Raw genomic sequence first — 23245 nt, forward strand, 5'->3', positions numbered from 1 at the left:
AAAAAATTCCTGTATGAAAAATTACAACAGGTAACAATGAAGGGATTCATGAATTAAATCATCTTGCTTTCACGTTCTTTACTTTCTCTATATTGCAATGTTCTATTATCATCATATGTCTTAGTAAAATGTGCACCAGTTTGCCGGCTTCTCGGCTATAATTATTTGAACTGCCATTTTTTTCTCCTTAACAATCTAAAGGTACTTACCGTTTTCTTGCTTTGTGGCCTCAAAATGTTGGCCTCAAATATTGAGTTTAAATCAAGTTTTTTGTACTAAAAAGAGCTTCAGTTAATTGAACTGATACCAAATTGAAAAACATAAAAAGTCAAAGTTTCTGATTACGATTCATGATCACTTTGGCGATTCTAGATTTGTCAACAATTCTCGCTTGCTCTTTTCTTATCTTCAGTGACGTCAGTTCATTCCTGACATCAGACTAGTTCTTAACTTTGTGACAAATATTTCCGATGTACTTGACGTCCACGTACTTTCCTCTCTCTTCATGAATGACAAATACCATTTTAACGTCACATTCAGGACGCTTGCACTCACCAGCCCCTCTGAAAAAAGGTGCAGAATGAATCTTACGAGAATTAGCCGATCTCACGTGGTTGTTCTTGAAGCGCAAACTGCACCATGGGTTACTATTCTTCACTTTGATGGAGAAGATTCGGGTCCAGTCTCCACCCAGCAATCGCCCACCGCTGGGAAACGTACTGAGTGGAATTCTATCCCAGTCTTCTTTAGCGAGCTTAAATCGGGCAAGCTTCCCATTCATGGCCTTTCGAAAATATTTTTCTTCTCCGTCAGAATCGTCAGAGTCTGGATCATCTTCGTTCTGTAGCAAAGAACACAAATTGATAAGAACTATCAAATACTGAGCAGTTTTCAGTTGAGTATCGTAAAACCAAAGCCAAAGCAATTACTCTGCCCTGTCAGAGCTTACAACGCAACGAACCAAAAAAAAACAAAAGCGTGTAACTGGCGCCAAGGATGGGAAAACGGGCGCGAGAAGATCACGATCGGTTTTGGCTTTGCTTCTCATGGGTTACGCAGCTCTTTACAGCTGCTTCCGATTTCGTTGGACCTGTATATCACGCAGCTGCATTGTTTCAGGACTACGGATAGTCCATTGTTTCTGTTGTTTGTTTATTGTTTCGCTATCATCATCATCATCATCATCATCATCATCATCATCATCATCATCATCATTCTTATTACTTAAGGTAACTTAACAAGAGAAACAAAACAATAAGAAAGAGGGAAAATCACGCAGGGATTACGCAACCGGCGTAACTGAGCGGTAAACGTTGGGTTCTGGAAAGTTAGGAGGATTACGATACTTCCCCTTGAATGGGATGTTAGTCCATCATGGGCAGGGTTGCTTCCCGTAGTTGCCCCAGGCTTACCTGGTGGAGACTGAGAGAACCCTTAGTTTTGAAGTAACTTACCATTTGGTTAGTTCTTCGCTCCATGGAGATTCCCAAGGGCTTGAAAAGGCGGCCACCAATCTATTGAACATAACGTTTTTACAATATCGTTGAGTTAGCACTGTCACAATAATCCTGTCACTCCTTGAGGTCACATTTGAGGCAGCCAATGTTTTCTACCTTTGCCTGATCTGGGCATTAAGAAAGGAAATTCCTGGAAGGCTGATCGGACTGCTTAGAAAACTTAAGACGACAGCGACATGATAGAGACCAAACCGAGATTCAACAGAATGCGGCAACCGTGGACGGCTGTTTCGAGCTGGTTGGCTCTCGTCAGCACGGTGTAGCACAGCAAAAAGTAGATCAACTAACGCGAGTCAAGTGGTCTACCAAATGCACGTGGTAGTGATTTCGGATGGACCCAAATTCATAGATCCGTCCACGTCATAGCGCGTGACTACGAACAACGAACAAAAGAACTGAAACATCATGGCGCTGTCGCAATAAGTTCAATGGGAATTGATAAACTTTCCTTCAGTTTTCAATGCAGTACGATCAGCCTTGCAGAAATTTGAGTCATTTACATTTTTGGCTGATTAGATCTTATACAGATCCTGCGTATACTTGCAGCGTTTTCGTTTGCAGTCCATTGCTTATTGTTCACTTATAAAGAAAGGACATCAAGCCTGACCATTGAATGGACGCTATTGGAGAGCCTTTGTTAGTCTTTCTTATCACGTGGACATCGGATTTTCGAAAGTAAACAATAACAACAACAACAACAACAAAAACAACTGAAACAATTGGAGGTTTAATTGTTTTGCCCTCTGATTTCACTCAACCATTTTTGAGGGTGAAATATTGTATATTGTAGTATAATAAAATATCCAATATTTATATACAATATATAATACTTTGTCCTTACAAGAGTTTCTTCTCTTTTTTCCATTGGTTTTATTTCATTGGAACTTTTAACAAGAAATTATCTATGCTTCTTTACCTGTAAAGGGACATGAGTCACAATAGAAGGGGCTTCATTCCCATGGTTCACGGGCGCCATAATGACACAGGGACGCTGGTTATCCTCATCAAAAACTCCTAAGTTGGAAGAAACGTTTGCAGATGGCACATGGCAAACACAGGGGCACCTGGCAGGACAGCTGTAAGTATTGGCATCAGCGTTACTGATTGGAACGTGAATCAATTGCTGAGGACCATGTTGGGGTCGCTGTGGACGATAACCACCACTGTAATTATATACGGGTTGGTAGACCGCCTGTGCTGCACTGTTTTCGATACCTTGCATCTGGAATCTTGCGGTTTGCATCCGGCTACTTAAGTGGTACAGAGGCAATGTGGCTTTATAAGTCACCTGACTTGCTGGATCATCTTCATCTTTGGATACGATCTCCTGCACAGGCAACCATAAAGTTAAATAGGTTGTACCAGATCAATCGACTCATTGATTGATTGATTGATTAGTCTAGACTCTTCTTCCGTACTCTTGATACAGTTCAATTATAACTGAATTGTAATTTAATTATAATCAGACAGGTCAAACCAGCCAATTTTATTCTTTGATAAAATCGTCCATATGCATAGTTTTCTTGCCTAAATTCACATTCTTGTAACATTTCTCCATTATCGATGAGTGTTATTCGTGAAAAATTACATTAGCTTCAATAGATAAAATTATACTTCCTTTGATTATATTATAAGCAGTACAAGGTAGACAGCAGTTTTTCAATAAAAAAGACAACCATAGTACTTAATTCTGTCAGACATGTTTTTTTCATTTTATCTTTTTGTCGTTTTTTTGTTAGGCTGTTGACATCATGTTTTATTTAACTGCATTAAACAGATGGCAGAAGCCCATCAAAATATGTCGAAGAGAATTATTGTGTTCTTAGAAATTGAACAGTATCTATTTCTGAATGGAACTTAGGAGAATGCCTTGGGAGTGTTACTGAAAAAGCTAACCAATCTATTAACTGAATCAATCAATCGATCCATTAATCAATCAGTCAATCAATCAATCAATCAATCAATCAATCAATCAATCAAGCAAACATTTAATGGATAATTTAACGAACCCACAAATTCACTAAAATGATGGCCACCTAGATCAGCCAAACTGTAGTTAGCTAATCAAACAAACAATCAATCAATCAATCAATCAATCAATCAATCCATTAATCAGAAAAGGAGAACTATTTTCATGTGTTTGGATAGACACCGGATGCATCGCACGGAGGTAAGATAGTGCCCGGGGAAGTAACGTCTGCATTCCTAAAATAACGGTAATGATACTTTGGACGTAAATCTAAGAAATCTATAATGCAGTTAGCTGCAAAAGAAGGTGAAATTAAACCAACAAATGGAGCACTCTATTCTCATCTCAAGATCTTCTTCCTGGTGATTTCATTGAAATCTACATTAGCACTTGTAATGGATTTTCACTCTTATCTCTACCGCGTACATTGACTTGAAAATGCGCTCATCATATATGGTCCTAGTACCAACCTCTGTCATTGGTCGCAGTTGAACAAAGTGGCTATAAGTCTCGTTATCACTGGGTCCTCCACAGAAATCTTTCGGTAGGGCTCCGCAGACATTGGTTATTTTTATAGAGCCCAAAGGGTCTGTATTGGGGCCGGGATACTGTGGCAATGGAGCGGTGTGATGACAGAACGCATGGGAGAATGACTCTCCTTTTTCTTGCTTCACAGGCATCCCACTTGTAAACATTAATGGGTAGTGCTGGTTATTTTCAGTAGTGTCTTCGTCCATCTTCCAGTTGCAATCAAATAACTCTTTAAAAGAGAACATCTCAACCTCGTGTACCTTTTCACATCAACGTTAAAGCGTTGAAAAATAGAGAAGTCTGTAAAAGAGAATTATAAATCAATCAATCAATCATAATTGCAAATGGCCATCCTCAACCCTATCTATACCGGCCTTTTTCTTCTCTTTTCTGACCGGGGAGATTGCATGCCTCCTCCCATAACTTCGCAACTATAAACGCTATGACAATGAGGCTTAGAGGATAGATAGTACTTTCAAAAACGTTTCCTTTTAGGTCCGCAACAGAAAGAGATGACGTCATCTGACGTGTTGATTACGTCATAATTCCCAAATGGTGTCCATCATGGATCCGCCATCTTGGATTTCTTGATTTCCCACAAACTTCATGAAAGCGGAGTGCAGAACTTAAGTGAAAAGTAATCAAAAACCATAAAGGAACACTAATATGAGTTAAAAACAGGAAGCTGCAATAAGAAAACTAACTTTTCTTCACTTCAAAAAGGCATTTTCAATTTTCTTTCAAAACTGCCTTTCAAGAATTGGTTGCTATGATAACATCAAAGTCCCTGAACATTAACTGACCACATCAAACATTAGTCACATAAAGTTCTAAAAAAGTCTTGACATTTCATGGCTCAGGTTCAAACTCGCTCCGGGCCGAATCCCTCCCCCCCCCCCCCCCCCCTCCCCAGCCCCTGCCCCCAACCTAGTCTAGATAGGGTTAAGTTGACCGAAACGGAGTTAAATTAAATTCAAGGCTGATCGGACAGCTAAAATAATTTTATTGCCCAATATTTCGGTTAGACAATACTAACCTTCCTTAGGGGCGGCAAAAAGCTAATTAAAAATTAGAAATAAACGGTTACAATATTTAAAGACGATACAAATGAAAAGTTGGGATGTGATTGGTTGATAAATAAAGAAAGCTGAAACGTGTACAGTAGACAGATTAAGTTTCATCGCGTCTGTTCATTCCATAGGGTTCAAGAGTCTTGCCCTTGGAAATTAGAAATGCTTCCCTGGCTTTCTGAATGCCGTTTCTGTTGGAGTTAATGAGTTCTAGGGGAATGAGTTCTATGTTGTTGATTGAATGGCCTGGAAGAGTGAGGTGATCTGAAACGGCGGTGGGTTGATCAATGTGACGTTGTTGAAGGGCTTTTTCGATTGCGCGTCTGTGTTCGCCAAATCTGTCGCTTAGATGTCGTTTAGTCTCTCCTATGTATTGTACCTTGCATTTGGAGCACTGTATCATGTATATGAGAATTGAAGATGAGCACGTGATGAGATGTCGTATGGATCTGTGTTCGTTTGTAGAGAAAAAGGTGTAAAATGCGGTTCCCCCGTAATAAAGGGACACGTTTTGCACCTATTTCTGTTACAACGGAAAGCTCCGGGTGTCTTGGGGGGTGGTCTGCGGTGTTTGGCCTTGACTAGTTTGTCACGTAGGTTGTTACATCGGCGAAACGATATGAGAGGAGGAGAAGGGAATGCTGCTTTGGGTCGCTGTGAAGAACGAAGAACGTTTAAATTGTTGAAAATGATTCGACGAACAAACACCGCAGACCACCCCCCAAGACACACCCTATGGAATGAACAGACGCGATGAAATCTGTCTACTGTACACGTTTCAGCTTTCTTTATTGATCAACTAATCACATCTCAACTTTTCATTTGTATCGTCTTTAAATATTGTATGTTTATTTCCAATTTTTACTTAGCTTTTTGCCGCCCCTGAAGAAGGTTAGTATTGTCTAACCGAAATATTGGGCAATAAAATTATTTTAGCTGTCCGATCAGCCTTGCACTTAATTTAACGTTTTATTCAACATTGCTGATCCTGATCTACACAAAGATCCGGCTACACTTTGCTGCTGTTTGTGCAAGTGGTCCCTGCACTATTCCGGCAAGAGTTACCTTAAGTTGACCAAGTGTCTCAATAGACAAAAAGAAATCTTGCAAGTCCATTATTTTTAATACTCTTTCTTTTCGGGTACAGGTGCCGTTCATCTGGAATAGAAACCCTCTCTCGCTATAAGTGGCGCTTTAACTCTGTCTCTCTCTTTCTTATTATATACAAAAACTCAAGGAATATCTGCAATCAATTTATGACACTCTTTTTTCTTCTCTCCATCCTCCCCCAGTCGTGAGTATAACGCACTTTTGTTGTTGTTGTTATACTTTTTTGTCACATATTATTATTCAGCTATATGCATATACCAAATCTTCGTCATCTTTCTCACTCTTATCTACCACAACCAACTGAATATACCTCGGTGATTTTTATTATCTCTACATGCATTTTTGTTTACCTTTTAACTAGCATATCTTGATTTTTAATTTCTCGGCACCACTGACCCCATACCATGTAAGTCCCCGACTTTGGCCTCTTACTGTAATTCTAAATTATGTGAGTGCAAGTTGATAAAGTGATATATATTTTACCTCTCATACAAAGCCTAAAAAAGCGGTCTCACAGGCCGTTTGTAACGCAATATATATCGCTTTCACGCAATGGTCATTCAAGTTCCTACTAACCTCTCACACAACGCTCAATGCACGTTCTCATAACGTGAGCTTCAGCTGCCTGTGCTTCGACGCCTGTTCAGAGTCGATCAAAGTTCAGCTTTCTGCATGTGTACGGTCATGTGTTTGCTTTTGCTTTCTGGCTAGCTGAATTAATAGCGATCAAATGTGTCAAATATGTATAACAACTATTGATTGAGTTTTAGATCTTTGCACGGAAAATTACCCGCGCTGAAAATCTCGAAAATCTGGTATAGAGAGAATGCAGGGGAGAATGGGTCTGGTCAGAACGAGTGGATAGCTCTGATATTTCAGAAGGAACGTGAACCGGGTTTCCGTATACATAATTATATAATGAACAGTGTACGCGTTTGATTGGTGCATCAGAGTTTGTGATTATATCTAGAGCGGTGTGACCGGCGCACGTGATTAGAGTCCAGAGTCCAGGCAGAGTAACTGGTCACATTGGCGAGTAGCTACCGAACCAACATAGACAAATTTTCGCAGGAAAGCAAAGCTGTTCGATGAAAAATTGAACAAACACCTTTGCAAGTGACCTCAACCAGGTTAAAAAAGCTAGAACTTTGTCGTGACGTGAAAAGGGAGAAAATAGTTGTCCAAATATGTAGCCGATAGAATTTCAGTAATGCTCGCGAGTAATCGATTACAAATCGCAGTGAAGAGGCAAACATGCTGTAATATTTTGAAGTCAGAAATTCCTTCTGGAATAAAGGTTAGTTTTGATAATAGTGTTTGTGATTTTTTTTTTTTCACATTATGCACTCTAATTTATAGAATATAGAATAGGATATCGATCACAATTGCGTGTGTGTACAGTGTAGTGTGTGAGTCGGCTGACAGTCAACGTCACGCTCGCTCACGAAATGTGGTCAAATGTCTTGGTTATTGTATGAAACAGATGAATTTCATTTTTCTCTGCGTGGGTCAGTACTCTGATAACGCACAGAAAACGCCAAAACGTGGTAAGAACAACAGTCACGCTACTCGCCTGCTGCTCGTAGCGTACTTCTTTGTTGTTATTACATTTGACGACTGTACGTTATTAGAGTCCAAAACACAGCAAAATGGATTGACAATTAAGTGGAGTAAAAATGGACGAAGTAACTAGGTTACAAACCTTTTTTTTTTTTAATTAACCAGAAAATAAAAGATCAAGTTTTGTCAAAGTTGAAAACGAAAGTACCCTAGGAATCATTCTGTGATGGAATGTTGTTGCTGAATAATTGTTCCATTTGCCGGCCATTGACTCGACGAGAGCTCAATCAATGGAGATTGACATATTCTTACTGGTAGGTGTTTTTGTTATAATTTAGTCTGAAAAACAGGTCGCGAATCAGCTGACATAGGTCAAAGTCTTGTAAGAAATACAGGCACAGAATGACAGCTTGCGGCTTTGATACTGAGACATAAACGTGAACGAGGCCAAGTGGGTTATTTACAAAGCTCTGAAAGAAAAAGCGAGACGAAAAAGCGACAAAAATGTTTTTGTATCGCAGTTCTTCTTTTTTTCTTTACAGCTTTTCAAGTTGTATGATGATCCGAATCATAATTAATTTTCTGAAATTCCCAACCTTGGATTGTCTGTACCTGCACTGAAGAATTGGTACCATTAAATGTGTTTTACAATGATAGGTACGTGACAAAAAAAAGCAACATGTTTTGATTTGTGTAGAGTTCAAACTTGGGCGATATTTCCAATAAAGGCCCCCCCGGAACTTGACTGAGACGTTGAAATGAAAATTGCATAAGGCTTATAAATGAATGGAAATTAGAGAAGATTTTTTAGGTATTTATTTCTAGGATATGATTAGCTCTTCGATTATCGAAAGCTTGATTCTTTTTCCAGTACAAGACAAAGCCGGAAGTCTATAAAAGAGAGGGAAAAAACCTGGGCGAGGGGGGTATTCTTGCTTAGCTGTTTTCTTGCACGATTATAGCTGCGGTCGCCTTCTAACGAATAAACAGCTTTTTTTGAAGTCACGATTTGCAGATATTTTTGCAGTGGTGAAAACATCTCATTAGCTAGTGGTTACAAGAAATGCCATGAATTGAATGTAGGAGTACAGTGTTGATAGCTATAGATTATTCAATGGGGAACTTGCTCCAGTTGTAATTATATCGACTGTTGCTCGCTTTCTGACTCTGTTAAACTTTATCGTTCGTTGTGTGACTTCGTCAATTCCTGTCAGTTATCTTCTGTATTTAAATGACTGTGTTTTGCACACTAAAATACCAAATACTTTTTGGGTCATGAGCACAAGGACAGTAATTATAGGCTTTTTTTTTATCAGTATTATTTTATTATTTGGGAGTAAAAGCATAGACCACCAAATTTTCCGGTAATATTTAGTTGTACAAGTAAAGTAGCGTTCAATGACTATTCAGGAGTCGGTTGACCCCTACAAATGTTTTGGGATATTTTTTTTAAGAAGCTAGCTAAATGTATAGCATGAATCCTCGGGAGATTTTTGTATCAACTTATATATCAATCATATAGATCATGAATTTAGAATGATGACAGAATGAAAGCATAGGACTCTGACTGCTCAGAAAATCTTGCTGTAATTTTCAGAGTCAGAGTCGTCTTGATCGCTGTCAATATCCGAGTAATGATGTAGTCGGCAAAAAGCGGAGCTTGTATTCTAATGTTATATATATGGATTGTGATGCCAACAATTAGGACATCAAAACCTTATTCTCAAAAGTGTGATTGTGCGCTAGTGTGTTGCATGTTTGATTGAAACATTTTATCCCAGTTTACAACTACTGACTTTCATAACAATTCAACAGAACAGTGTCTTTCTTATCCGCTTTCGGATCGATGAATGTAGGTAATGGTTGGAAAGACCACTAATTCCTTCTACCAAGCGAACGTCGCCTGCTGACTGTAAGCTTGCTCGGGGGTCATCGATAGAAGCCAATTTTAGAGCTGTAAAATAATTTCTTAATCATCTGGTATATAAGTTGACAAATCAGGAATAATGAATTAATAAATTAAGGGCAAACTTTCTGGTGACATGACAGCAATATGTTTTTCCATTGACCATAATGTAATGCATTAAATAACTTTGAATCTAATGCAGCAACTGCCGGGACCCGTGATTGCGATCCGGCCATTCAATGATTCAACGTTAAGATGCGAGGTAGTTTTCACAGCCTTTAAAGGTGTTGCTTAAGCAATTATAGTATATTGTCATTTGAAGAGTTGATAGTTGGTGTTTTAACCCTTCTGACCGACTGTTGCAAATTTCAAATTGACAGTCAAAAGATTCAGCTGAACTGTAGCAACTACAGAATCACAATGAAACTTTCTTCTGTATACTCAGTCTTCTCAGAGCAAATTCGGCTACAACTGCTTTGCTTTCTTTATATAGCATATATGCAAAGTCATGATTGCATGACTTAAACTCAGCGTAGAGACGTTAACATTACGAACATGGCAGCGTGTCGTAATCTATAATGTAGCTTAATAATACTTGAATCACTGTGCAGTATCACGGCAGAAATGTTTCCAAGTGCCGTTACGTATATAACTTAATTTAGCTAGCAAACTAACAGCAACATTTAACTAGGCGAAGCAGCAAAATGAAATTCAATTTAGTTCGAAACAGTTGGCACGTTCTATTTCCGGAATAAGAACGGTTTTTGGACGTGCAATATGGCGTACTTCACACAGAAACACCGTTGGGATAAGGACTAAGAATTGTTTTTAAATTGATTGACTTAGTTACCGTAAAAATGTTAAAAATGTGTAGGCTATGTTAGAGTTTAAGCATTTCATGTCAAATAAGCAACTGAATAGCTAAATTACAAGGTTCAGTAAGTTATACTTGCCCTTTGCAGAGCTTTATTGATCATGAATTTAGAATGATAACCCAATGAAAGCATAGGGATCTGACTGCTCAGAAAATCTTGCTGTAATTTTCAGAGTCAGACGCCTATCGCTATCAATATCAGAGTAATGATGTAGTCGGCAAAATGCGGAGCTTGTATTATAATGTTATACATTACATTATTTGGGCCAGTTGATGACCTAGAATCTACTATCATTGTAAAAAGATCTCTCGCCTTAAATGTGGGAGGACCTTGTGGAACACATTCAATTTGCCGCGAGATGGTTTTAGAAACGGACACATTTAATGTTTTCATAGTTAAAGCGCGATTTCTTCTCTGACACGGGTACCTGTAGCCAGTATTTCCGGGTACTTCATATTCAATGTCTTCGCGGTTCAGGCTCCATCTAACACAGATTAAGGTCCGAAGGAAACAGGTTGTCCCATCGTCGTGTTAAGTAGTTAGAGATGCATGAAAACTATCATACGAAGAAGTAAATTAAATCGTGCATTAGCTCAGCCTAAAATCTTGGCTTTTAATATTTTTGCTCGTGAGTAGCCCACCCTCACGTGACAACATTTAAATGATGAATCACTTACGTGCGAAATTGCACGATGATCTACATTGACCTCCTGAAGTTGGAAAACAGATTATAAAAATTAGTTTTAATTAGGACCGTTTGTTGGGGAAAAGATTTGCCGCGTGCATGGCTAAAACTTAATGTCAATTGATGTTGCAAATGGAAGATTCTTTTATCTCGAAAGCAAACTTTCTTCTTAGAATCGACTAAATAGCTGATCTTGTGCGTAGAGATGTGCATTTAACCTGGCTCTAAAAGGATGATATGATTATCACGTTTCTTCTTGGATTATTATAATCTTCATGTGCATGTGGAAATATTCCCTTGCGTCGCCATTGATATTATCAGTCTCTTGATGTTGCAAATGAAGGCACTAAGGCACTAAGCGAGGCATGATTGACTACTTTCCAATCATTTATTTAAAGTCGATGATCTTAAATGGAGACCCAACTTGGATTCCATTGAAGCTCTATGAGTTTCTCCATGTGTTAGATTTTAAGGATATAGCTTCATTGAAAAATTTCTGAAGTTCATTATTTTTCCTTTGAAGATCGACCTGCGGAATGATGCCAGATAATAGCAAATGCCATGTAAGACTACGTAGAATGCAAGTTACATTGATTGCCCATCCAGTGGTGACATAACAAAATCTGACTTCGAAAGGATTTAAACAATAATTGAAGTAGCTTCATTGAAATCAAGCATCCGCTTGGACTGATGTTTTCATGGTTATACCTTTCTTGCATTTTGCTTTCATTGAATTCATTTGTTTCACTCTTGACTTTTTTCTTTTGATATTGCAGTTATTAACAAAAAATGGATTCATTGTGACGGTAATTTAACGCTGAAGCTGTGATGTCGTCTCCATTCATGGTGAAAGCTTGGATGGATGTTAGGTTAGTGAGCCTTGTGGTGTCCATATCCTTTGTGTAGGTACAACCTGATGATAGAAAATAAGTTACTTGTCCCATCCCCATGCCGTTGCATGCAACCCGACGGATATTTAAGTTCAATTTTAAAGCAGACGCCATGAACCCAATAAACTCTTTCCATGTTATTATGAACAGGGAGGAAGACTAAAATGGTGGATGCTGTAAACACAATAAGAATTGTCCCCGAAACCTAACCCGCGAGAAGGTAAGCAGATATTTCTAAAACAAAGAGCGCAGCCTAATGGAAATTACAAGACTTTCATTGATGGTTTGTAACCATCTTGTTATTTTAAGCAGACATGCCATTTTATTGGCGTTCTCCACTCTATTTACAGACACCAAGTGATTTTAATTTTACGACAGCACCAGGTTGTATAAAACAAACCAGAGTACAATAATCTTTGATCGCGACTTTTTGTTTGATCACGAATTGTACGCAGTACGTCAGTCCTAGAGGGCCAGTTCTTTTTTAACCATTGGAAAGAGAAAATATTTCAGATGATTGGTGCGGCTGGACGATCAGTACATCGATCAGTTTATAGTCTAATCAACATGGTTTATCATGGGGTAGCCTGCAGGTTGGCTCCCTTGTATGAGAATACATAAAATTTTGAGAAAGGTTAAATTTGCACAGTTGAATAGTCTAACTGAATCCCAATGCTAATTGGGTTAACTAATTCGCCTGTTGTAAGAGATTCTCGGGTGTCAACACAAACAAGAATTTTGCGCACTACGGGCTTATGAGACATTAAGAGAAAGATTTTTTGGGTATTAGAGCTGCACTTTTCTAAGTCGTTTGGTTTGTCCAAGTGGAAACTTTTTAACAGGTTAAATTAACTTTGTTTTCTTGCCGGTTTTTTCAGTCTTTGATGCCCTTGGTTAAGTATATTTTATTTTATTTTAGGTGGCGCCGTGCACTCTATTAAAATCCACCAGCCAACAACTTAGGCACGAATAAAATGCTGCTCAGTGCTTTCCACCCCTAAAGCGATAAACGGACAAGAAGGAAGAAGGGCTTTTTCAGCTAGCGTCTAAATCAGATGTTTAGACAATTCAGAGGCTGAACGAAAAACGAACTGCTAGTCGTGAACTGCTGATTGGGAAGATTCCCTGCAAATAAGTGTATGCTCTCGGACTGAGGTAAGTGTCTATCTTATCCACGGTGATCCAAAACGTGTAATCAATGGACAAACGGCTGCAGGGCATTAAGAAACTACAATTTTCTCGTGATGATGACCTTGCGATTTGCACTGCGGGTCCTTGTAGATACCATTAATTCAAAACCTTGAAGATAATGAAGGGTAAATGAAGACATTTCTTGCTCGATCGTTACTGGCTCAGACCTGAACTGCAAACAAATGGTTTATAATTATAGTGAGCTTTCACTTTCGACCTCGCAATCAGGAATACTTGTTTAATTTTCCCAAAAGATGATATGAAATATGTTCACTGGGGTGTATTTAAATTTGTAAAAACTCACTTAATCGGAAGGATTACTCAAGGACAGTGAACATATTCGTCAATTTGCGATGCATGGTGGCTGTCATCAATTGCCTATATTCATCACGACTCGTTTACGTTGCTTTTTAAAGTTAATCTCGTTTAAACCCATCTACATCGTCTAGATGTACGAAAATAGTCATGATTTTAAGCCCGCATATTCTTATGGAGCTCCAAGAAACAGCACCGTCTGTAAGATGGAAAATACAACAGGACTGACGTAAACAGTGCGAGGCTCGATTTTAGGATCTCCAGCTTTTTTCCTTTTGTCTCATGTCGTCTTGACAAGCTGAACATTTCAGCTTTCTCGATACAAGAACTTTCCAAAATTTAAGACATTTATCAGGTATAAAATAAGCAACTACCTTGCTGAAAAATTACATTGAACAGAAATGAAATGTGGACTGTCCGACAACTCGGGCTATCACAATGTCTTTGGCTGCATCTGATCTTACGTGAACATATATATTCATGTCGATGGTAAACTACAGAAGGACGCATGGTTCTCTTTTTTGCTGGACCTATCTTTTAATGTAAAATTTTCTCGCAAAAGCGAACTAAATTAGTGTTTACTTTATAGTAACTCTGTTCAAAGACGCTGAGACTCCAAACACAACGATTGTTGAGCAAATAACCCGTGCTGTTATCAAGATTTCAGAGCATTTGACGTTTACTGTCATATTATATTGAAAAGGATCCCAAACTAATTTGGGCAGAATCTTGTAACACAAGAATCGGTTCGATTTGGTGAACAAGTTCTGAAACAGGCTTAGACCAAATTCATAGCTCAATCTTGAACGAACGAAATTGATTATGTTCTAGGTAACCAGGTTAGGGTTCTTCCCAGTTTTGGGACGGATTTCTTTAAGTTTGTTTCTTTCAGTAATAGTAGTGGGACGCATTTGCATTTTATTTAATCGTATTGTGTGCGATATTTGACAAGGATCCATTGCTAATTCTAACCTGATGCAGCTTTCCTCCGTAAATTCGTTAAACAAGTCAGTTTTATATACGGTAGCTTCCTTTCTACCGAAATGATTGCTGTTTAAGAGTTAGTTACTGAAAATCCATGCCACTTGACTTTCGGAGGTTATTACGACATGTCTGAAAACCCGTTTACCTCTGTCAGAATTAGCTGGAAAAGTCTTCTTCCATTAGATCAATTAAACACAGTTGTTCCCTGTAATAAATTCACAGATAATTATGGACTGGACTGCTTAATGTTGTAATGTTGAGTTTCTGCCAAAGTTAACACCGGAACTGGCTCGATTTTCAGTTTCGGGCGCCTTGAGTGTATTGTTTCCCAGTTCCGTCCGCAAATTTAACCACAAACTTTAACAGGTCAGCGATTCGCGATTTACTTTCTACATAACCAGCAACACTATATTCACCTTTTGGTGGAATATACCAATACACCAGCGTTTGAATACTAAATGGCGTTACCAAAGACGTCCTTCGATTCCAGTATTTGTTTTACCGTGTAAAATTTCGTTACTTTTACTGTTAGTTTGATTTTACGAGCAATTAAGATCTTGCTGAGAAGTGTTGTGGATCAAAATTTCCACTCGAATTGTAGCTGACACCGTTTTTAAACCCACAAAGAAGACAATGGTATCCATCAGTTCTTTGCTTGATCAACAATTGTCAATCACAATCGCAATCGGTGCTGTTCTGCTTGGAAATTGCAAGCATTTTCGAGGTCACTGTACTTTTACGAATAATTAACTTGAGTATACGCTTACTACTTCAAATGAAGATAACATTTAACTTCAGGGGGATGTTGGATATTTGCTGCATTAAGTTTGGATATAAAATACCGAATTTTTTTTAAAGGCTGAAATGTCTGACTGTTAAGTATGGCATGAAAAAGTTGGTATTTGCGTGTACGATTAATATGTTACAGTGCGTCGTTGCCGCTAGTGAATGCATATAAATTCGTTTCCACTAAGGAACTTATTATAAAAACCAACTGTAATCGATCACTTCAGAATCTTCAGCTTTTAATGATCACACATGTTCTTATTCCAAGACTATTCCTTGCAGAGATATTATCCCGGAGAATCAATCGCATTTAAACTGACCACTGTCACTAGTAACACTAAGAGCTTCATTCCGCTTCATTCTCTAAATTCTCAAGGAAAGCTTAGAAATGTAAAAGGTGGAAAGGTGGTAAGCGAGGAAGCTGAACATTTAAAAACACATACATGATATCAGTTTGACCAGCAAGGTTTATTGTCATCGTTGCTCACTATTCCGCCAGCGCCTGTGCTATGCTCGATAACCATGTCAATGTGATTTTACTTCGTAGCAATCGAAGAGCAGTGGAAGGATATTAAAAATTTGTGCAAAATCTATATTTTCTACACTAGTGCGCAGAAAGATGAGTATCAACATTAACAGAGAGACTGTCAACAACTGGCAAAGGTGAAGGTTTTTGTTTTCGTAGCGAAAAGACCACCAAGAAGCTGTTTTATAGTATTTTCCAGCGTTTTGGGATCTGCGGTATTGGAAAAATTATGTCATAATCAAAAGTCGAAGCTTTTAAACTGGATCTTCCGTCTGATCCGACCACGCCGTGCATAGTTTTGCGAACTGTAGATATTTCAATCTCAATCGTACTAAGGACGGTTGAATGCCACCATCCAGGAAGAAATGCACTGAGCTGTTCTTCGTATCCGGAGCATGAATTGTTTTCAGACTTTTCGTGCTCGGTTAATCTTCTTCAGCTTAAAATTCTTTAAGCTTATCCACAGTTTCTTAGTTATTTTAGTTTTATCTATGCAGTGTCGTTTAGTGATCAAGCTTTTGCAGTCTGTATTACTAGACAATGGCACTAAAGCGATTCGCGATTTACTTTCTACATAACCAGCAACACTATATTCACCTTTTGGTGGAATATACCAATACACCAGCGTGTGAATACTAAATGGCGTTACCAAAGACGTCCTTCGATTCCAGTATTTGTTTTACCGTGTAAAATTTCGTTACTTTTACCGTTAGTTTGATTTTACGAGCAGTTAAGATGTTGCTGAGTAGTGTTGTGGATCAAAATTTCCACTCGAATTGTAGCTGATACCGTTTTTAAATCCACGTAGAAGACAATAGTATCCATCAGTTCTTTGCTTGATCAACAATTGTGACAGACTCTCATGTAGGCCATGGCATTCTCTTCGTGATTGGTTTTAATTAGATATGTATAATTATATATACATATATAAAGAGAAGAAAATCTGCAATGTCCACTCAAGTGTCTGAATGGATTTGCGTTGAATCTATACCAGAAAGCTAAAACAAGCTGATTGATCATCGGATAGCCAGCGAAGTTAACATACTTGTCTAGGCAGGTAATGCTTCGCTTTCGACTTAAGATGCACTATAGAGTGCTTCTTCTTTTCTCAAGGGCGTGAAATGTGCTTTGTTAATGGCATGCAGTTTTGCGAAGCCTAGTTCAGATTAACATCCTAGAATTGCGTAAGGATACTGAACAATTTATTATACCGCAATAATGGAATAACCATTCCGATCAACTGGCACTAAAACGCTACAACCGTTAAATGAGCCATTTCGATCTTATGTTGTAAAGTTCGAGAAATTCAGACGCAAGTCACTACGCAGGTCAATTGTCGCTAAAGTGAAGTTAAACGTTGCTGTTTTAAATAAGTGTTTGCGAAGAAAGCCAGTGGTTCGGTTCCGTAACAACAGGTATGGACTGTTGGCGCTAAGAATTACATGCTTTATCACGAAAATGGTTGTAATTGGGAGCCGGGATCTCAGGCAATTTGATCATTACGACCATTGATGAAGCCCCGGAATGTAAAATTCTGTCACAAGATCAAACTGTTCGAAGATGTGTTAGCGTCTTAACATAACTACAATGGCTGGGTCCTGCAAGTGCCCTTGTTTTTTAGGGAGATTTTTTTTCATCGAAGAAAACCACACAGTATTTGCTGTGCAATATTTCACAATGGCAAATGTTAACCCTAGTCGCTGACCTCCACATTAAGAGTACAAGAGTGGAAACGAATAGATTTTAGAACGCACGTTGGATTTATGGTCGCAATCTGTCTTAATCATTGCTGCCAGAGTTCAGTAAATAAATGTAAATATATGTGAAACATATATTGTGAACTGCGGATGACAGATCAAATAGAAGAAAGATCCTCGCAGTTACTACGCAACTTAAGCAGTTGCGGAAAGAGAGGTTGGATTGTAAATTCATGAAAATTTACGCTGTTTAATAGCTCTTTTTTTCTACTCCACAAAGAAATTATATATCCGTCATTAGATAGCCTAAAGATATGGTAGTTCAAGGTGAAAGAAATATTATTTAGCATTAACGTATAATCCAATTGCAATCTACGCGGAGTAATTAGTGAAATACTTCTGTGTTAAAGAAAGACAAACCGGAAATAATGCCAAACTAAAGCAACGAAGTCTAGAACTCGTGCTTGTGACTTAGGGCGTCTTCGAACAAATCAACAATTTTAAAGGGAACATCAGAAGAAATAATTTTTCTCGTAGATAAGATTTATGATATTTCTTTTCTATTTGGTCTTAGTTTGGCTCCATTGCTTTCGATTGAGTAATCCAATGGCGCTGTCGTGATGGATTTAAAGCTGATCTAGTTTCGAAGGACTGAGCATAATGGATAATTCGAGGAGTTAAATATTCTCCAATCGAGTCCAGTTTTGAAGTACTGGTGGAGTCGCACGATTGCAAGGCTATTTCTCCAAGACTATACTTTCTTAGGAACATCGCGAAGACACGGCGGGATTGGAGACACATAGGACAATTGAATGGTCTTGAAAATTGTTACAAGGCCCCAAAATGACCTCGTCGAATCGTCTGCAGAATTACTACCGAAGCTTTCTAGACAAAAGGGATATCTGTGGAAGCGAATTCTTTAAAGATTCGGATACTTCTTTCATATGGCATCTTAAACTACTGTTAAATGGAAAATTTTCCTCTCATACATTTCAAGGGCTTCAGTGTTCCTTCAAATTTAAATTAGAATTTAGCAGACCCGTGCTAGTGATCAAAGGTAATAAATCAATTATGTCTTTAATTAATGCAACTAAAAAACGTTGTTTCATCTACTCCGAGTGTGGTAGATCAACTGAAACGACTATACGGTTAGTTAACGTTTGTCTCGCTTTTCACACCGTAAAATTGGAGTAATGGCTGTAAGCTTGTGTAGTTTTTGAAGGTTCCATTCAAAGGTTGGACTCCTCGCTTTTCAAAATCATGAAACGTTTTTTGATGGCCTTCGTTGCCCGCAATACGCAGTGACTCGCGTCTTCAATCAATCGTCATATTCGATGCACAAAAGAAGAGGAAGGGCAGTCATCATAACAATGCTCTAGTCGGACCCATATTGCAAAGTGGAAGATCAGACAATTAGAATGAGAAAGAACCGACCTTCATCGAGCTTCAGTAGTAGCCAAATTTCTTTCTAAATCAGTGAAGTAAGCTTACCCAACTGATCATCCTCAAGACAACGTTCTTTTATTTAAAATTCCTCAGTCGGTGCTTAACACTTTTAGTTGATTAATTGGTATTCACATCAGTTGTGTTTCCAGTGTACATGTAAATCTCTTTACACCTCTACTGTGTCAAATGGACAAAAAGACAAACAGTAAAGAAGGAACAATATTCATTTGAGCTGATTTAGGATTTAATGCACTTACCAAATTTCTTGCAGCTTCATAGGAAATTTAATTGTGGTGTATTGCTCTTGTAGTTTTAACCCTTTGCCTGGTTTAAACAGTGCCGATGCAATTGTGATGAATGTAGACCATGCATAGGAAGTATACGAACTGAAAAGTAAACGGTATATTCACAAATTGAAATTGTCGCTAACACAACTGCCGTTCTTGAATACCCACAACAAGAAATTTTACACGACAATGTTTTATTCAAGGTTGTAAACGGGTTTCAAGTAATGATGAGAAACGAGTTAACTCCCACGAACATATCAAATCACAATGTATTCATTTCGACAGACTTACCAGATGCCAGAAGCTTTCTTGACCACAACTGTACCAGTTTTGCTGTCGTTGTTAAATTGCATTATCCAGGACCGGGTAGTTTAGTTTGTTTGTGCAGTGCTATATTTTCACTGAATTGCAGCTAACTGCAAAGTTCAAGACTTACCCTGAAAAACCAAATTTATCACACTCGCTGCGTGGTGGAACAGCCGAAAGAAGAAGACCTTTGACATCTCAGTCTTGATACGGGAGTTTATCCTCTACTCACGGCGATATTGTAGGGCTATTAAACACCCTTTTGTTGTAGGTCTAAAGTGAAAGCAAAAGATATTTCGGGCAGAGTAGCACGTCACTGAAACAGCGGTTGCAAAACGTGGGGATGCGTTTTAGGTTACATTTTGTAAGCAGCCCTGTAATTTCAAGGCTCGGGTGACTATCCTGTCCTATTTTGGCAAAATCGGAGGGTTTGCTCTTTCGTATTGGGTTTTATACGCTGGGAACTAAACCCAGAAATACTTAATACATCTCTATGCGGGGCACGTTTTCTGGAATAAACACGACACATCGTAAGGAATCGATGCTATTCTGCTTGGAAAAAATGCAAGCATTTTCGAGGTCACTGTGCTAAATCAAATGAAGATAACATTTAATTTCAGGGGGATGTTGGATATTTGCTGTGTTAAGTTTAGATATAAAGTACTTAATTTTTGTTAAAATACATAACTGATTTAAATCAGAATTCTACATCAATTAAAGGCTGAAATGTCTGACTGTTAAGCATGGCATGAAGAAGTTGGTATATGCGTGTACGATTTAAATATGTCACAGTGTGTCGTTGCCGTTAGGGAATGTAGAGAAATTCGTATCCACTAAGGAACATATTCTAAAACCAACTGTAATCGATGACTTCAGAATCTTCAGCTTTTAATGGTCACAAATGTTCTGATTGCAAGACCATTCCTTGCAGAGATATTATCCCGGAGAATCAATCGCATTTAAACTGACCACTGTCACTAGTAACACTAAGAGCTTCATTCCGCTTCATTCTCTAAATTCTCAAGGAAAGCTTAGAAATGTAAAAGGTGGAAAGGTGGTAAGCGAGGAAGCTGAACATTTAAAAACACATACATGATATCAGTTTGACCAGCAAGATTTATTGTCATCGTTGCTCACTATTCCTTGCAGAGATATTATACCGGAGAATCAATCGCATTTAAACTGACCACTGTCACTAGTACTAAGAGCTTTATTCCGCTTCATTCTCTAGATTCTCAAGGAAAGCTTAGAAATGTAAAAGGTGGTAAGCGAGGAAGCTGAACATTTAAAAACACATGCATGCATGATATCAGTTTGACCAGCAAGATTTATTGTCATCGTTGCTCGCTATTCCGCCAGCGCCTGTGCTATGCTAGATAACCATGTCAATGTGATTTTACTTCGTGGTAATCGAAGACCTGTGGAAGGATATTAAAATTTTGGGCAAAATCTACATTTTCTACACTAGTGCGCAGAGAGATGAGAATCAATATTTACAGAGAGACTGTCAACAAATGCCAAAGGTGAAGGTTTTTGTTTTCGTAGCGAAAAGACCACCGAGGAACTCTTTTGCAGTATTTTCCAGCGTTTTGGGATCTGCGGTATTGGAAGAATTATGCCATAATCAAAAGTCGAAGCTTTTAAACTGGATCTCTCGTCTCATCCGACTCCTGCCGTACATGGTTTCGCGAACTGTAGATAGTTCACAATCGTAGAACAGTTGAATGCCACCAACCAGGAAGAAATGTACTGAGCTGTTCTTCGTATCCGGAGCATGAATTGTTTTCAGACTTTTCGTGCTCAGTTAAGCTTCCTCAGCTTAAAATTCTTTAAGCTTTATCCACAGTTTCTTAGTTGTTTTAGTTATATCTGTGCAGTGTCGTTCAGTGATTAAGCTTTTGCAGTCTGTATTACTAGAAAATGGCACTAAAGCCCGATTCATGGTATTTTTCCTTATTTTTTCCCCTGTTCCGGCGTTTACCGCGGGAACGAAACTCACACCCAAGGATATACAAGGATCAAATCGGGATATTAATTATCAGTTTTATAATTAACTCCAACCTGCGTTTATGTCAGCAACGAATATTCACTCTTATCCAATGCTTGCGTAGCAATCTGCCACTGAAAGGATGTTTGCTTGTGGGTTGGCTTTCCTTGTCTTTACAGGAGAAGCGCTAGTCCTTACGCGTGCACTTACACATGAATTAACCGTCCATAATCATGTCAGGCCTAGGTGTCTCGTGACTCTGATCTGCATTTTGATAAAATGTCAACTACTAAGGGGGCTGACTATGAACTTGAGTGTTCTAGGGTATAAAGTTTAACGTCGCGAGCATAGATTGTTTGCGAGTCAGACTTCATATCCCAGAATTGTCATAGGAGCTACAATCTTGGTAAGAATAATAATAAAAAAAGGAATTAAAGCCCCCTCCCTCCCAAAATTAATGAAGAATTCACGCTCAAACCAAACCGCGCCATTTTTTTTCCATATTTGAAATGGGCAGGAGGGGTGGTCTTAATTTTTCATTTGATTTGTCCAAGGTATTAATCTTGGACAGAATAAACAAACAAACAAAAAAACAAAAAACAAAAAACAAAAAGAAAGAAATTAAGTCAAATTGTCTCCCCCCCCCCCCCCTTTCTTCCCCCAAATCAATGATAAATACACGCGCAAACCAAAACGCGCCATTCTTCCATCATTGAAATGTGCGGGGGTGGTCTTAAATTTTCATTTGATTTCTCCAAGATTGTAGGATCGAGCGTTCACTGTCGGTGTTACAATGTGCTCACCTGTAGTCGCCCACAGTTACGGTCTACAGTCACGTACAGCATGTAGTCGCCTGTTTCAAATCCTCGGTCACGGTTTGCCATAAAGCCACTGGTACTTTCGATCCCTGCCAGTTGAGATTTTTGAAGATGCTTATGTTAAGTACGAAAGTTTCAATTTCTTTTTACAATTATTTATTAGAAGCCAATCTGATTACGCTTAATGCTTTCGTACATAAAGTGATACCCAAGGGCGAGCAATTAGCGCCGAGTTAGCATAAGCTTGTAATTACGGCTCGATTTCCTTGAATAGCTGTCAATTATATAGAATACAACAGTCTTTTATTTTTCTTGAGGACGAAACACGTGAGCGCGCGAGAAGACGCGCCACGCGCAGAGGGAAGCGTCGCATGCATCTACTCGCGAAAGGCAATTTTCGCGCGCGTTTGAGTTGTTCGCTCGCATTACTATCCAGACGTAACTAATCGATGATCAATGATATAAATGAGTAATCGATGGGTAATCAATGAGTAATCAACTGATTAGTCATTGATTATTGGCGATGATTAATGAGTATTCGATGACCAATTGATGAACAAGAAACTCATGGCCTATCGATTAGACATCGATATCATCGATCATTCATTGATGCAATGATTACTCGTCGATTACCTATTGATTACTCTTTGATTTCATATACACTGCACATCTTTTATTATGCCGCTGCCGATCTCTCATTAATACGATTTTCCAGCATTTTTCTTTATTATAACTGACATTTCGGATCTTTACGTGAATTATTCGTGACAATAATAATAGGCAAAGAGG

General features: G+C 38.5%; 1 protein-coding gene and 1 long non-coding RNA gene across 10 annotated transcripts in view; one reads left to right on the forward strand and one right to left on the reverse strand.

Moving 5' to 3' along the window:
• Positions 1 to 15: 15 nt before the first annotated feature.
• On the reverse strand, positions 16 to 22021 carry LOC146459658 (uncharacterized). 8 transcript variants are annotated; one of them, XM_085088933.1, is made up of 6 exons: positions 19782 to 19989; positions 19316 to 19444; positions 3957 to 4317; positions 2434 to 2844; positions 1455 to 1514; positions 16 to 841 (listed from the first exon to the last, which is right to left on the reverse strand). In XM_085088933.1, exons 3-6 carry the CDS (start codon positions 4260 to 4262, stop codon positions 440 to 442), a joined length of 1179 nt encoding a protein of 392 aa, XP_084945059.1. In that variant the 5' UTR covers positions 4263 to 4317; positions 19316 to 19444; positions 19782 to 19989; the 3' UTR covers positions 16 to 439. The 8 variants fall into 8 exon arrangements, with proteins under 8 accessions (XP_084945059.1, XP_084945058.1, XP_084945057.1 ...); XM_085088932.1 differs by lacking the exon at positions 19782 to 19989 and adding an exon at positions 19637 to 19771; XM_085088931.1 differs by lacking the exons at positions 19316 to 19444; positions 19782 to 19989 and adding an exon at positions 21713 to 22021.
• The window catches only part of LOC146459659 (uncharacterized), a 29195-nt gene continuing 13147 nt past the window's right edge, over positions 7198 to 23245 (forward strand). For both annotated transcript variants that reach the window (XR_014857819.1, XR_014857818.1), the window contains exons 1-4: positions 7198 to 7494; positions 12000 to 12092; positions 12264 to 12333; positions 13033 to 13268. This is a non-coding gene — a long non-coding RNA (uncharacterized LOC146459659). The remainder of the gene's footprint in view (positions 7495 to 11999; positions 12093 to 12263; positions 12334 to 13032; positions 13269 to 23245) is intronic.

This window comes from Pavona decussata, unplaced genomic scaffold (genome assembly GCF_977016875.1).
Source record: "Pavona decussata unplaced genomic scaffold, jaPavDecu1.1 SCAFFOLD_217, whole genome shotgun sequence".
NCBI lineage: Eukaryota > Metazoa > Cnidaria > Anthozoa > Scleractinia > Agariciidae > Pavona > Pavona decussata.

Coding starts and splice junctions, on each gene's coding strand:
- LOC146459658 (XM_085088931.1), bottom strand. CDS start 4,262: ATGTTCTCTTTTAAAGAGTTATTTGATTGCAACTGGAAGATGGACGAA. Junction 2,845..3,956: donor AACTGCGACCAATGACAGAG/GTTGGTACTAGG, acceptor TTGCCTGTGCAG/GAGATCGTATCCAAAGATGA. Junction 842..1,454: donor AGCGAAGAACTAACCAAATG/GTAAGTTACTTC, acceptor TCTTTGCTACAG/AACGAAGATGATCCAGACTC.